This window comes from Melanerpes formicivorus, unplaced genomic scaffold, assembly GCF_026170545.1.
Source record: "Melanerpes formicivorus ecotype bairdi unplaced genomic scaffold, bMelFor1.0.p_v2 SCAF_16, whole genome shotgun sequence".
In the NCBI taxonomy this organism is placed as follows: domain Eukaryota; kingdom Metazoa; phylum Chordata; class Aves; order Piciformes; family Picidae; genus Melanerpes; species Melanerpes formicivorus.
The window spans coordinates 9,418,393-9,434,921 of record NW_027142368.1 but is presented as its reverse complement, the minus strand read 5'-3'; the positions used below and the strand labels follow the sequence as shown (position 1 = coordinate 9,434,921).

The 16,529-nt window shown below is 43.5% G+C and overlaps 1 protein-coding gene across 7 annotated transcripts in view; it reads right to left on the bottom strand.

The window, feature by feature from the left end:
• RIC3 (RIC3 acetylcholine receptor chaperone) overlaps positions 1-16,529 on the bottom strand; it is a 63,804-nt gene that overhangs the window by 41,717 nt on the left and 5,558 nt on the right. For 6 of the 7 annotated variants that reach the window (XM_068148053.1, XM_068148056.1, XM_068148052.1 and 3 more), the window contains exons 1-4: positions 14,708-14,876; positions 5,659-5,876; positions 4,310-4,388; positions 1,395-1,488 (exon numbers count right to left, since the gene is read on the bottom strand). In XM_068148053.1, coding sequence (XP_068004154.1) covers positions 1,395-1,488; positions 4,310-4,388; positions 5,659-5,876; positions 14,708-14,855 — 539 coding nt within the window. In that variant the 5' untranslated portion in view covers positions 14,856-14,876. Of the gene's footprint in view, positions 1-1,394; positions 1,489-4,309; positions 4,389-5,658; positions 5,877-14,707; positions 14,877-16,529 lie in introns of those variants that run through there. The other variant, XM_068148051.1, reaches the window with a different exon arrangement.

Below are 16,529 nucleotides of genomic sequence, written 5' to 3'. Positions count from 1 at the left end.
ACGTGAACAGACATCTCTTTTGCTTGCTAATGTCATCTTAATATTCATGGTATTTAAATTTGCCACCACTGCAGCTGTGCATTGCTACAGTCCTTATGAAAAAGACAGACTTGTTTCCAGTGTTTCTTTAGCAACCATTAATGAACATAACAAATTTTTTAAGTCCTAATTTTACTACTCTTTTTTTTCCACTCCTTTCATATTTAGAAGCAAATGCATGGATTTACTGGTTATGGGATGGAACTAACTTATGGAACCAGATTACTATACAGTCCTGCTCTTAAAGAAATATTTATGGGTATTCTAACAGGCACTTACACAGATTATAACAGCATTTCTATTTAGAAAATAATCCAGAGAAGTGGAACATACCATAAAACAAATGGGTCTCTTAGGAATCATTCAGAATATTACTTGGGTCACACAAGACAGGCTGTTTTATATACTTTAAGTGCAGATGTTTTCTCTCCTATTTACACACACCTGTCATTATCTTCCAAGTAAGGCACTGTACAGTGGTGGGGGGTAGGGATATTTGCAATTCTGTTTAAGGAAAATGAAGCTGGAAACAAATTATTTATTTTAGATAGAGATAGACTAGACTAAAATAGAATAAACCAGGTTGGAGAAGACCTTTGAGATCATCGAGTCCAACCTATCACCCAACACTATCTAATCAGCTCAACCATGGCACCAAGCGCCCCACCCAGTCTACCTCCAGTGATGGTGACTCCACCACCTCCCTGGGCAGATGCAGAAAAGAGAAAAACTGCAGAACAAAAATTGTGATGCTTCAAAATTCTGCATTCTGAAGCAGCAATAAAAATGCCATTTTAATACAGCCAACGTACTAAAGTTTATTAGAATAAACCATTTATTAGAATAAACCAAACCAGGTTGGAAGAGACCTTCAAGATCATCGTGTCCAACCCATCAACCAATCCAACCCACCCAAACAGCTAACCCATGGCACCAAGCACCCCATCAAGTCTCCTTCTGAACACCTCCAATGACGGCGACTCCACCACCTCCTCGGGCAGCCCATTCCAATGGGCAATCACTCTTTCTGTATAGAACTTTTTCCTAACATCCAACCTGAACCTCCCCTGGTGCAGCCTGAGATTGTGTCCTCTTGTTCTGGTACTGGCTGCCTGGGAGAAGAGACCATCATCCGCCTGTCTACAACCTCCCTTCAGGTAGTTGTAGAGAGTGATAAGGTCACCCCTGAGTCTCCTCTTCTCCAGGCTAAGCAACCCCAGCTCCTCATAGGGCTTGTGTTCCAAACCCCTCACCAACTTCGTTGCCCTTCTCTGGACTCGTTCCAGCAAGTCAACATCCTTCCTAAACTAGTCAGAGCAGAATCTCTCCTTAAAAGGCCATTATTTGAAGCATACCTGTCACAGTTAGGTCCCACTCTGTTGATTAATTTTTCCATAGCTTCTTCTGTCTCTCTCAGTTTTTCCTGGAGTTGATTGAGTTCATAATCAGCTGTAAAACAAGCAAAGTCCCAAGATCTGTCAGTAGGAGCTTTGAACATGTATCCTTGTGCCCTTCTCACAGGTAACACATCCCATACCAAACCAAACTGGTCGTGAAGAAACTAAAGCGCTCCACTTTAAGAGTTCTACCTGCTTCTCTTGGTACAAAGTGGAGACTATTGTCAGTGATAAAGCACCTCTTTTCCAAGGCTCCTGAGCAACCTCCCAGTAAGCAGAGTGAGAGGGCCACTGTAAATGCCCTGGAGATTAAAGTTGGGGAAAAGAAAATACCCCCTTTTTTTATCTCCTCTCTCCTAAGGAAGCTATAGTGCTTTACTGTCTATTGCAAAATTAACAGTTCTCAAAGAATTTCCCTGTTAAGTCCTTCAGAAGAGAGACAAAAGGTCATTTGTGCATTTTCTAATGTGTGTAATGTTTGAGAAACCACATCTTTGTCAAAGAGGTTCATGGGCTTGCTGGCATCCAGCCCTGCATGGGTGTGTCAGGGCAGCAGTGAGTGCTAATGATCTGCCAGGCTGACTGGGATGAACAGGAGCTGTGTGGCACCTGCCTGGGAAGCAAAGCACAGGGTGTCCATGGCTGCACTTCTTTCAAAACATGTCTCCATAGTACAGTAGCAGACACACCTGCATATATGCAGGGACATCCAGACTAACTTTAATTTAGCCTAAAGCATTAATAGTAAGGATGCAACAGCATGGAGATCCACAGAAATGCTTGAGCTCTTTGTTTGGCTTTTGTAGTTCACACTCAAAACTCTGTAACTGAGACTTTGCTGTCCCCCACTGCAAAACAAAATGAACCAGCTTGGGTTAGTTGCTCCAGGCATACTCATTTAAGCAGCACAAAGGTGCAACTGAACTGCAATATTGTAGGAATGGAGAAAGACATCCACACACTGCCTGCCTTTAGAAAGATCTCTATTCTGCAGAGAATGCCATCACTGATACCATGATTTTGCATGTCTGAGACCTTAAAAATAGAGGAAGGGAAATGGCAAAGTGAAAGGAAGTTACTCTCTTCAGGTCACTAAGTAAGTGGCTACTCAGTCTTCAAGTTCCCAGAGCAGTGACTGGGCCCCTGCTCTGCTACAGCTTGCCATGAGTGCTTTAGGAATACAAATGAAGAGCTCTAGAAAAAGGCAAAATAATTCTCATCACTAATTCTCTGGGTTATAACAACGATAAATGTTTAACTGGCTGCAAAGTTAGTTTCTCTTACTAAGCATCAGAGAAAAAAAATACAATTACCATTGCTAATAAATTGCACAAAATTGCCAGGCAGAGTGCAGTGTAAGTGCACTGAAAAGACAATCTATAGCATTGAGCACATTAGGTATTCCTAATATACACATTAATGTCAGGATAATTACAGCTATGTTAAGAGAATTACCTTACTGTTAGCACGTTTATAAAGCCATAAGTACTTTTCTTCCCTATTACAATTTAGCCAGCCAAACACAGCACATTCAGATCCTGTTACAGTAACTATTCATCCACTCTTCAATGGTAAGCTTATTAATTTATCTAATACATGTCTACAAATAGTTGAATCTATCCCACTGATGTTTAGGTAAAGTCAACAATATTTCAGAATGCTTGATTTACTGTGCTCATGAAACTCTGAGCATTGCAAAAAGGGGAGGAAAAAGGTAGGGAATAGAATAGAATAGAATAAACCAGATTGGAAGAGACCTTCAAGATCATCACGTCCAACCTATCACCCAACACCACCTAATCAACTAACCCATGTAACCAAGCACCCTGTCAAGTCTCCTCCTGAACACCTCCAGTGACGGCGACTCCACCACCTCCCCAGGCAGCCCATTCCAATGGGCAATCACTCTCTCCGTGTAAAACTTCCTCCTGACCTCCAGCCTGAACTTCCCCTGGCGCAGCCTGAGACTGTGTCCTCTTGTTCTGGTGCTGGCTGCCTGGGAGAAGAGACCAACTCATTCCAGCAAGTCAAACTCCTTCCTAAACTGAGGGGCCCAGAACTGTACACAGTACTCGAGGTGTGGCCTAACCAGTGCAGTGTACAGGGGCAGAATGACCTCCCTGCTCCTGCTGGCCACACTGTTCTTAATGCAGGCCAGGATGCCATTGGCCCTCTTGGCTGCCTGGGCACACTGCAGGCTCATGTTCATCCTACCATCAACCAGCACCCCCAGGTCCCTCTCTGCCTGGCTGCTCTCCAGCCACTCTGACCCCAGCCTGTAGCACTGCATGGGGTTGTTGTGGCCAATGTGCAGAGCCCGGCACTTGGATGTGTTCAATCTCATGCCGTTGGACTCTGCCCACCTGTCCAGCCTGTCAAGGTCTCTCTGCAAAGCCTCTCTACCCTCTAGCAGATCAACTCCTGAATGCCTGGTGATGGCTAAGAATTCACAAATTCAAACAGATGAAACAAGCTTTTAATAATATCTTTATATATACTATTACTAGACTATCACGGATTATGGAATAATTATAGATGGACATCCTATTATCCATTTTCAACTATTATCTACATAGCTTTTCAGCAAATCCAGAGAGTTAATTCAGTGAACTTCATGAAAAGCCACTGCTTCCAGGAGGGATTGAGATCAGGCTACTATTGCAGAATATCATTAGCTGAACGGGATTAGAAAGTGACCACACAGTAACTCACTTGAAATCTTGATCATTCCATCACAGAAGCTTCTGGCTTGCTCTTCATGGGAGAGAACAGCAGCTTTACAGTGTGCCCAGAACTTGAAGAACACAGTTGGGCCACGCCTCTACAGGGTCAATAGCTACACAGATCTATTATACCTCAGAATTCATACTCACTGATTTTCCTCTTCGCGTTTCCAGGTGCAGCAGTAGGGCATTTCCGCTCTCCAGCAGTAGTTTTTCCCTTGGAAGCCAACTGATGAGTGAAAACAGATGACCCTTATATGAGTTACCACCAGAGTAATACATAAGCCCCAAAGGCAACAGAAAAAAGCATTTAAAAACCCTAAAATATGCCAGAAAGTAACCACAGAAATGCATTCCCAACAGTGAAACCAGATGACCATGAAAAATGCCTGGGAGATCTTGCCAACTCCTGAAACACACTTGGAATAAATTGTATTTTTAAGCCCAGTGAAGGCATCACAAATAATTTTGTTTCAGAATTATCTGTTCCTTTTTTCTGTCTACAGGAGGGAAAAAACCAAAACAAAAGAACACAACACACCAGGCAATTATTGTGAAATAAGGGACAGGTTCTGATGGAATTATGGGACTCTGCTTGGCTCTCTTGAAGGGCTTTCTGCCATTATTCCTTACCAACTTTGTACCTGCAGCAAACACATTGCCTGGCTCTATATAGCAGATGCAGGCTATCCAGTCCTTTTGTCTTCTCTGTGTTTTATCAGTTTACCCAATTCACTTTGTCCTTGCCTCTGTCTGACCAGAGCAGGCTCAACCATTTGGACATTGCTCATTCTGGACTCTCATTCAAAGGAAAAATCATTTTCACAAGTTCACTTTTCCCTCCTCCCACACAGCTGACTGTCATTGCCAACATGCAAGTCACAACTCTGTAACAAAAAGCTATGAGAAGCTCAAATTATGTGTGAAACACTTGGGAGGAGGTTGGGCTGTGCTTCTTTTTTAAGTTAGCTTTCAACCAGCTCCTCAGCTGGGGCAGTTCCAGCATGGTCAATACAATCTGTATTATTACAAACTCCCCTTCAACAACGTGGTGGTGTTTTCATTCCAGAAGGTATACAAGAACTGTACTCCTTCTCTCTCACTTTAAATGCCTAACACAGTATGTGATATATACAGCATACATAACATGTAGCCACACCTAATAGAAAAGAAGACTATGTATACACTCAAAATTAATATAACATTGCTCTAGACATGCACATTTTCCAGGGGGAAAAAACAAAAGCCCTTAAAAAAATGGTCAGAGGTCAATACAGGACCACAACAACTCAGCCCTGCTTTCTCAGCTCCAGTCTTTGCAATAGCAAAGCCCTCAGCACACTTCAGTCTTCCAACCATCAGTCAAAGGTCCAGCAGAAGCTGGTGGTTTTATTTTGAGCATGGCTGATATGGAACCAGGCACAGAAATGAGACTATAATTTCTGTTTCAAGGTTTCTTTCAGTTATTTCCTTGACATTTCAATTGAAGTTGGTCTTACCTTGAATAGAATGTACAAGATATATAAGAAGATGCCAAATCCATATATAGGGATAATCTGCCCCACAAGACCTCTCCCAGTTCCACCAGTACTTCCACCTCCACCTGCCTTGGCTTTGGCAACTGCTTCAGCAAGGTGAGACCTTGGAAAGTGAGGGGCAGCTGGACTGCTGGGAGTGGCCTGGTAATGCATCCTTGGTGGAAAGCGACCCAGCTTCCCTGCAAAAAACCACACAAACATTATTATCTTCTATTACTTTTCCTCTCTATCTTCTAAAGCTGCAGCAGGCATGACTGACCTATTTTTCTCTACTTTTTCATGCACCCCCACTGGTGAATAAAGTAACTTGTGTGACTGTAATTACTAAGTGTGTAAACTCAATCTTCAGTCACTTCTTATACACAGTGCTAAGAGTTAGGTATGCATAATTACTCTTAATGTTGAGAAAAACAGGCAGGGCAACTAACAAGACACTTCTTTGCTTGCTTTCTTTTCTTTTCTTTTCCTTTTTTTATAGAGATATATGTCCTCGAAGATCTGGTATCAGTATCCCTAGCAGGATGAAAACCCAAACTCTTACTATAGATTTAGACTAGAGAGCTGAAGCACCTCTCCTACAAGGACAGACTGAGAGATTTGGGACTGTTCAGTCTGGAGAAGAGAAGGCTCCAAGGAAGACCTTGTTGTGGATTTCCAGTATCTTAAGGGGGCCTACAAGAAAGCTGGGGAGGGACTTTTTAGGCTGTCATTATAGAACTAGGGAGAAAGGAACAAAAATAGAAATAGGTAGATTCAGATTGGATATTAGGAAGAAATTCTTCACCATGGGGGTGATGAGACACTGGAATAGGTTGCCCAGGGAGGTGGTGGAGGCCTCATCCCTGGAGGTTTTTAAGGCCAGGCTCTGAGCAACCTGATCCAGTGTGAGGTGTCCCTGTCCATGGCAGGGAGGTCAGAACTGGATACTCCTTGAGGTCCCTTCCAACCCTAACAATTCTATGATTCTGCATCTGGTTCTCTAATCAAAAAAAACCCACCCCAATATCCTATCTGTTTTCTGCTGTGAGGGGGGTCAATGTATAAACTACTACCCATGAAACATCCTGATACAAGACTGCAGTGTTTGCCCAGTACAGCTCTGGCTGTTGCTATGGCTATTGGCATAAGAAGTAGTATTTTACCTGATTTTTACCAAATGAGTAATGAAACAAAGTGGTGCACCTCCAACTGTTCTCTTTAAAAATGAGAGAGGTAAAACACTATTAAAAGAGAGATTGACTCTAGCCTGGGACACATTGTCTTTGGCATTTTAGATGGAAAAAAATGGTTTCTAGCCTTGAGAGAGGCAGAGGTAATTTGACACAAGAAAGGGGAGTGAGCATAAATGCACGCATGGATGCTAGAGTAAGACTGCAGAGAGCCTGAAACAGTACTGTGGACGATTTCATTCAACAGAAAGCTACTACAATTGCAATACATTTAAGCTCACACATTATTCTATTTTCTTGCTGCCAGCAATTCAGTAATTTTGCCATGAAATTCACTATTTTATTCCTCTGTGTACTTGACACCCTGCTTTCTGTCTCCACATCCAGTTTGGACTGGCACCTGCACTCCCATTGATTAGGCCTGAACTGAATCACTCAGCTACTCAGCCTCTGAGTATGGCAGCAGGAGGTGTTGGATGGAAGCACCAGAGATGGGGACTGCCAAGCTAGCTAGGCTGCAGCTCACCCCTGGCACATGCAGCAGGAAAGCCAGGCAGCATGGACACTATTAGATAGTGTTGGATGATGGGCTGGACACCATGATCTTGATGGTCTCTTCCAACTTGGTCTGGTCTGGTCTATTCTATTCTATTCCTAGTTCTATTCCTAGTTCTATTCCTACTTCTATTCCTACTTCTATTCCTACTTCTATTCCTACTTCTATTCCTACTTCTATTCCTACTTCTATTCCTACTTCTATTCCTACTTCTATTCCTACTTCTATTCCTACTTCTATTCCTACTTCTATTCCTACTTCTATTCCTACTTCTATTCCTACTTCTATTCCTACTTCTATTCCTACTTCTATTCCTACTTCTATTCCTACTTCTATTCCACTCAGTGGTGCTGGGGCAGGCTGCATATACTTGCATAAAGAAAACAAAATCCAGGTTTGAAATAGCACTGAAAACAACTAAATTTACTTCTGTGAGTACCCAGCTGCAAATACTTTTATGAGAAGCAAGACAAGAGGAAATTAGATTAAATCAACATTTGCTCTTGCTAGGAAATACCATCATAGGCAGCTCAATTCCTGAGCACAGAGAATGCCAGCAAATATATATCAGGGAGTGGTATCAATATTTGTGAAAGTGCCTGGGTGTACCACCACTGACCAAAACCCCTCTCAAGAGCAGCTCAGGCTCAACTTTGAGGAAGCTGTTATGATACACTTTAATTTCAGTGAATTATTCAAAGTCTGTGATGGAAAGCATAGCACCTTATTTACAAGAGAGTCTCGTTGCTGCAGCAGGAATGCCTTGTGGCAGTAGGTCACTGTGGAAATAAGCGTGATGTCGTGTAGTGAGCTGCATCACTGAGATGGGGATGAAACAGCAGGGTAGATAAACCTACATTGGAAAACATCTTAGGCAAATACTCTTTATAAAAAAAAATAAAGATAAACCAGAAAACATTAAAAAAAAATATGAATAAAGAAAAAATATGAAAGAGGTGAAACTGTATTTAAAGAGAATAGTTTTCTGTATTATCCACAAGGTCTCAATTGTGCTTTAAAAGATTCAATTCAATTACTCAGGCCGAAGAGGCACACACTAGTAATTTCATTACCAAAACAGTTTTAAAAGGGAACTTCATGGCTTCTAGTTCTAAATCTTTAAAGTTTTATAATTATTTTCTCATTTTGTAAAAAATAAATGTTGCTTTCCAGATCCCTTTTTGTTTGTTTGTTTTGTAAAGAACCCAAGCAAATTATCCAGGAAATTGATGGCACAGGCAGCTTAAAAGCGCCACACGCACAAAGCTGTCAAGTGCACAGTACAGGAATGGAAATGCAGAGCCATTTGGATGCCACTGCCAATTAAACAAGGTATCTTGTGCTATTAAAAAACCCAAGCCTAGCACACACACTGGTAGGTGATGTGACTGGAGTCCACATTTCCAGGGAAGAAACAAACCTATTTCAATTGAAAGCAACCACATCCTCTCCATCAATAAAATCTAGGGACACTTCTGTGTGAGCACAGAAGGGCACATGTTGCATCCTTGTTCACTGCACTCTGCAGCTGCCAGGGTGGATGGTGAGTGCTTCAGCGGGACATTTTCCCTGCTATGGGGAGGGAAGAGCACTAACCTTCACTTCGTTTTGAAGGATGTCACAGTGCTGCTCTGATTTTGAAATGTTTCCCAACTCCCCTACGACAGCCTCGGGGTTGACTTCTCCCAGACCTGACTGCTGCATACAGTAACCTCACCAAACCTGGGTTTGCAATATTTTTACCTGAGGTTTACCCAAGATGTTTAATAACTTGTCAGTTTAATCCCTCAGTCAACTTTGCAAACCAGCTAGAGGGCGAGCACAGCATGCTTTGTCTTATCCTGTCCCTTCGAATAGCTTTAAATCCAAAAATGAAATTATGCCCCACCTGACATCTGTGTTAAGAGACTGTGGGTTTCTGAATGCAGATGAAGTAATTAATATCAGTATCACCTCAGAATTACTGATTTTTCATCTTTTAATAATATCAACACTCAACTGCAAAAAGCTGATCTTAGAAAGCTTATTTATAGCACACCCAATACAACAGCCAACCATCATACTCAGACCATCCAAGTGCCTTCTTTGCCAAGGCAGCTGTTACAAGTTCTACCTAATGCAGTTTAGGAATTGCTACTGAGCCCAACTTGACTATTTATAAAGGTTAACTCTTTGTACTTAACTCTTTGTACTTAACTCTTTGTCTAGACAATGTCTGCAACATCTTGACTGCTGTAAAAAGCTAGGCTACACACATAGATATATAGTAAAAAGAGAAGTTTGACATACAGTAGATATGGGCTGTTGCTACATCAAGTTTGCACTCCATTCATCAGGAGATTTATGATACAGGACTTCATTTTAAAATTGTGCATGTTCTTCAGATCCCAGGAAGTGTAAGAGGAGGGCTAGAGATGGGAAATGGCAGTCTGGGAAGTGTGCATGACTTGTCCAAGCTGACAGCAAAGGATACTCTTCATATTGCTTGTCAAACTTTAACCAAGCTGCTCCTCAGTGGGACAGCACCCACAGTTCAGCTCGTGCTCTGCAGTAGGAGCGATGCCTTTTTCCTTTGTCCCCATCCCAACAGCATGGTTACACTGCTTTGGTTTGGAAATGCTAATATTGTGGGGTTTTCTGAGACAGAGGTTTCCTATTCCTTACTGAGCATACAAAACCAACTAAACAAAACACTCACAGTCTAACAGCAAAGCAGCTGGATGGTTTACAAAAGCTTTAACTGGAAAAATACCTGCCAGAGGGACACAAAATTATCCTTCTGGCTCAGCAATACAAGTTCCAGTCCTCAAACTGATCTTCAAACTCTGTCTCCTATGATTAGGGATGCTGAGGTACCATTTACATTTTCCTGGTAAAATGTTTGTTGTAGTGACTGAAAAAGCAAACTGCTGCCTTTTCAGACAGTCACAGGGATCAGAAATGACAACACACTTCTGTGACAAACAGAACTCAGAGTACATTTTTCTCCTGTGCGCTGCTGGACTTGATACTTAAGGAAGATGTGTGCTTTAAGCACAGCTTTTGTTAAATAGGGTATGCTAGACTCCTCTCTCTGGTAGGTGCCAATAAAGAGGCAGTCATACTGAAGCCTCTGCCTCAGGACACTTGAATTAATCTTTAGCCCCTCTCAGCAGTGTATTTTCATAAAACATTTATTTTCTCTCTCACTTCAATGAGATGAATTGGCCAAAGGGTTCTAAACCTGCAAGTGGCAACAGACTGAGAGACACACGGACTCCAGGATAAAGTAACTTGATCTGCAGACTGAAAGTCTCCTCCTAGGTTTTCTTGCATAACCACCATGTTTAATATCATAGCTTAGAATAATCTATACAGAAACTATTTTCTTGACATATAATCTAAATTTTCTTTCAGGCCACTATATAATTTCTGTTGCTATTCTTTAAAGCCCTCTAATTTCCCCGACATATCTTCCCACAGAAAGCCCAACCAATGAATCCATTTTCTGCACTACAAGTTCACATGTGGTTTGTTGTTGAGGCCACTCTATTTCAGTATTACACAAGTATTTCAGTATTACACCACAAGAGCCAGGTTTTAGATTCCTTGCACTTGCAGTCACTTGTATTTTTCTCTTCTTAATCTTTTTTATAAATACTTCAGATTCTGGCATACAGTGTACCACCAAGATGAACTGGACAAACAGTATGCATTTGTTTAGTTCTTGCTCTTTCACTGACATTTACAAAACAGCCCTAGCCACGTTCCCAACAACAAAACTTCAGAAAGCCAAACAGAAAAGGTCACAAGGAATGAGAGGTTTGAAATCCTTACTTTGAACCACTGCACTGCTCTTAATGGACCAGTCAAATGTTTGAACATTTCTAATTGCATATTGCAGGTGGACTTTAAAAAACCCCACACCACCGCATACATAAAAACTACCCAAAATGGAAATACCTTAATTTTCTTAAATAAGGACTCCTGCAGGCAATTGATGTGTGCACTGCACAAATCCAAGCTGGGCAGAGGTGACACCTGAACAGTCATGCATTTTTTTCCTCAAAAAGCAGATGCTACTTGATTGTTCCTCAGAATGCAGACAGACTATACCCCTATTGTCACGGAACTGTAAGGTTCTTCTTAAACAACCAACTTAGAGGGGAGCTTTACAAAATGGCATGGCATATATTTATGAACATTAGACTTAAAAGAACTTTTTTAACTGCCAGTAGCTCTTTTTTTTTCCCCCCTCTTTTCCAAAAGATTTAAAAAAAAATAAAATTCTAATGCCTGCCCATGAAGTAAACGACAAATGTGATACATTCACAGCAAGTTCTTTAAATAAGTTCTTTCATATACATGAAACGATTACTGGGGGAAAAGAAGAACCCTGCCTGCAAGATAATATTAACTTCTATAGTGCTATGCTCACAATCTCCCTAAAAGAGACCTTGGAAAATGGCTTTATTAGAGAAGCATTCCCAAGCTTAAAGCCTGTTTCAATAAAAAGCCTTCTGTTAACATCGAGTTCTAACAAACGGCAGTAAACTTTAAGAATGTTTTATTCAGAGGCATTTTGCCCCCAAGACTACAATAAGCACTTTATTAACTTCGAGAATGACATGATTACTTCAAGGCCCTGAAACTTCTGTCAGGTAGCTGCAGTTATCAGTTCACTGAAGAGGACAACTAATGACAGAGATATGAATTGAACTGTTCAATCAAGATTTATTCTTCCAATAAAAAAATAACTTCAGGTGAAATAAAGTTTGTTCTACAGAGCAGGTGTAATGAAATTCTTGCTATTAAATTGAAAATATGGACTATAAATTCTTATCTGAAACAGATCAGCGGAGGTGAGGCATTACGTCCTCAGCCAGGTGCTGGGGTGCAGCAGAGCACACTGAGCACTGGCTCTGGATTAGGCACACCCTCTGCTGTGCTGTCAGTTCCTTCAGGGTGATGGAAAAAATATTTATACTACATATTGATGATGTAAAGAGAGTTTATGTTACCTGTTTTAAGCATTCAGCTGTGGCAGCAATTAGTCAGCTTATGACAACACTGCTTAAAGCAGGCTGTGCTAGAAGAGATACTATCATTCATCAGGCAGATGACACTGCAAAGAATGTCATTTGGTTGTTTTTAAGTTAATTTTTCTGCCAGATCAATTTCATCTAGTCCATCCTGCAGCCAAAGAAGTAAGCACCAGAACATTAAGTGATAACTGCCCAAGACTGCACTGCTGTGGGAAAAGAGAATCACAGAATGGTGAGAGTTAGAAGGGACTTTGGAGATCATCTAGTCCAACTGCACTGCTAAGGCAGGTACACCTAGACTGGGTTGCACAGGAAGACATCAAGGCTGTTTTGGAAAGAGACAACACAAGCTCTCTGGGCAGCCTGTTCCTGTTTGTCAAATGTCTGTCATCTGGTATCCCTGTGACATCGGAGTCAGGAGCTGAAGAGGGGCAGAAGTTAAGGGAGAGCCAGCATCACCTCCCAGAGCATCAGCTCCCATCCCTGCTTCTGGCAGGTGACTCTACAGCCCCTGTGCTCTCTGCTGGGCCTTTGTAGAGCTTTTCACAGTACGGCTCTTGATACGCTGCCAAAAAAATCGGCCACCATTCAGGTTTTCATCATTACGAGATTCTGTAGTGAAACTATAAACATGCAGACCTACAGTACTGATGAACCTATGTATAAGCCAGGCATAGGACCAACACAGGACGAAATGCAGAGTAAATTTGTCTTCATTACCTCACCAACCAGGGGATCCTTGAAGCAATACCCCAGCAGGCACACAAGCAGGCATGTGGGCAGTGCAGACCATGGTCCATGCTAGAGGATCACCAAACCTGCCATTTCTACCTTTTACCAGGATTCACACAGGTGTACTTTATCACTATGCTTTGGCCCACAGCAGGGCAAGAATCTCAAGCATGTTCAACAGACTGCTTAAAGTCTATCACAGATGTATCTTATTGAAACGATTTCTACTTGTTAAACAGTAAACAACCATTAGTATGATAGCAGTTTTCTACACCCCAGCAGAAAGTCACTTAATCTTATTTACAACCCTCCTTGCCCTTCTGCTGTTATTACAACTCACATTCAAGTTCTTAAAGACCAGGAATATACACAACCGTGGAAGGGCAGCCACATATTTCAGCTCAACATAACATTGTTTTCAGCAGTAACTTCAGCTTCAATGTCCTAGAAAAACCTGGTCAAATTATATCAATGTCATTGAAGAATATGGTCACACAAGAACCAGCTGTTGCAAGCCTGCAGAAGATGGAAGCCACCAAACACAGGTCCTTGTGGGCCACCACAAGCTGCAAGTCCTCTGTACTTCCACCAGCCTCACCTCTGGCTTGCAGGCAGCCCTGGGCAAAACTCTCTGCCAAGACCTGGGGCTATGACACTACCTACCTGTGTCAAGTGTCTTGGGTAGAAAAATATACATTAAAAGGCAATGGGCATGAAAAGAATGGGGGATGCTTGTATGAACTCATTCTTCTAGAACGTAAGAGGGGATATGTGGAGAGGGAGGACACAACAGGAGGGCTGGACAGGTAAGGATGAGGGTCTAAATGAGTCACCATGTGGCACATCTTTAGGAGAATCTGGTGCATGGAAGCCAAGCTTTAAATGCTAGAATAGGAAACTAAACAATGAAGACAACTCAAATGAACTTTTATTTCATATGCAACAACAAAACCACTCCGTACAGAAAATAACAAAATAATAGAGCTTTCAAATAAAAAAGGATGTATCACAATGGAAAAAAAATAAATAGTATGTCTCTGTTCAGCAGCTTTAGTACCTCACTGGCATAAACCAAATAAAATTAAAACTGCAGTATTTTTAACTACCGGGAGTTTAAAGCAAAAGAAAAGAGGCAGATCACGGCAGCTGTGCCACTCCGCACGTCACTGAAGTGTGGGCAGGAGTGAATGACCCGGGTACCAGTAACGGGAAGAATGAGCCACACTACGCTTTCATACCAGGCGGCACAGCATCTGCAGCCGCGCTGTGCAGCCCAGGCTCTCTCACAAACCACCTGGCCACCGGCAGCAGCACGCCGGGGCCGCGGCGCTCAGGGGCCGGATCCAGCGTGGCCCACCGCCGAGTGCCCGGCGAGCCCTCCCGGCCTCACCTCCAAGCCACCGCCCACGCTTTACGCTCGGCCCCCGAACAGAGACTTCGCCGTTCCAGGGCGGTAGGGCCGGGCAGCGAGGAGCGACCCTCCCTCGCCTCAGCGGAGCCGCCGGCGGCGGCCCGCGGCAGCCTCTTACCCTCGGGCGGCGCGGGCGCTGCGAGCGGCGCAGCCCCGGGCTCCTGCCTCCCGCCGCCCCGAGACAAGAAGGTCCGCGGCAGGAGGAGGGAGACGCAGAGTACCAGGCAGGAGACCATGGCCACCCTGCAGCACGTCGAGTACGCCATGGCGCAGAGCTGTCCCCGTGCCGGTACCGCGCCGCCGGCCTCTGCGCAGGTGCGGGCAGAGCGCAGGCGCGGTGCAGGGCAGCGGCCGGAGGGAGCCTGAGGGAGGCTTGGGGCGGGCATGGTGGGGTCTTTCTGGGCAGCCGTGTGAGGGGGCGCTGGGGAGCGGGAGGTGTCTGGGGTGCGTTGGTGTCCTGTGGAAGCGGCCCGGAAACCACAAAGCGCAGGGCAGGGGGGGGCACCTGGAACCCATCTCTCCGTTCCCACCATAAGTGTTTACCGGACTGCGTCCGTCCTCACGTGGCTGTAGCCCTGCAAACTTAACGGGGGGAAAACGGGAAAAAAAAAGAAAACGGTTTTCCCCCCTTTTCCTTCCCAGTGAAGGGTTGCATTGGTGTCACAAATGGTCTCTGCTGGTGGCAGCGATGGCAGGATGGAGCAGGTGGGCCCCGGCTGCTGAGAGCTGCAGCGGCATCCGGTAGCACCAGCGGGTACCTGGGTGCACAGCCTTGCCAGCGAGGGGACAGCTGCTTGGTGGACAATTGGATACAGGGGCAGGAAAGTGTCTAGGCCCAAGGAACTAGTTGAAGCCAGGGCTCACCTGGGTTCAGTACAGAATTACTGTGTCTGAGCACACGGGACAAAGCCCAGATCATGTTTAAAATCAATTCAATTTGCTGTAAGTAGCTAAGGAGTTTAGAAATTATAAGTGTGTACAGGTTTTCAATAAAAGAGCTTGAAATTTGTTTATTGCTGCAGCATTTGTTTAGGCTGCTGCTGTGGAACGTCATCCTGAAACCACCTTCCTACTGTATTAACAATAAAAGATGAAAGAGGGGGGTGTTCATTGTCTGTACTTGCTCATTTTCACCGACTTAAGCAAAAAACTGCCAGTCATGTCAAATTAAATTATATGGTTTTGTATTTCCATTATATTTATATTGCACTGTATTACTGTAGTTGAATTAGACTATTTTCCATGGGGTCTGGGCTGTGACTACTGAATTTAACTCAACTTTACGCAAGAGCTGCTCTTAATTAGAATTGAGCTGAAGGCGGAATTTCTCTGACTAATGCTGCAGACCACTACGGCAGCAAAATGCCACAGACACTTGAGAGAAGGGATATCTGCTGTCTGAACAACTGAAACTGGGTGGATGATTCCAGAAATTGTTCTTACTGAGCACCTCAGCCCTAGGGAGGTGGCAGCCCTTGGCTACATTCTGCCATTCATTACTGGACTAATCAGGCTGGACTGTCTGCTTCCACAGCTCCTTCATCCACCACTCATTCACTATTCTCAGGCAACTCACGTTAGGACTTCTAAAGCGCCTCATTCTGCTCCTGAAAATAAGAACTGTGGGAGCTATTTGTTTCAGTGGCTATGTCTCTCCTAAACTTGCCAGCAGCTCTTGATGCCTGCAGTTAGCAAAGTTAGCAGGTTGGGGCACCAAAAAGAGCATTTTCCTGACTGGAAATGAGTTGTCAGTCCACTAAAAACAACAATTCCCTCAATATGTCATGAAAAATATGTTGCATTGTCTGGCAATGATGTTCTACCATGGGCAGCAGCTTTTGTCTCTTCAGTCAGGAGAGAAAACTTTTTTAGCATAGCACAGCAGTGGGTTTGCAACTGCTTAGGACAGTATCTGTCCATGCTGAAGTTACCCAAAGCAT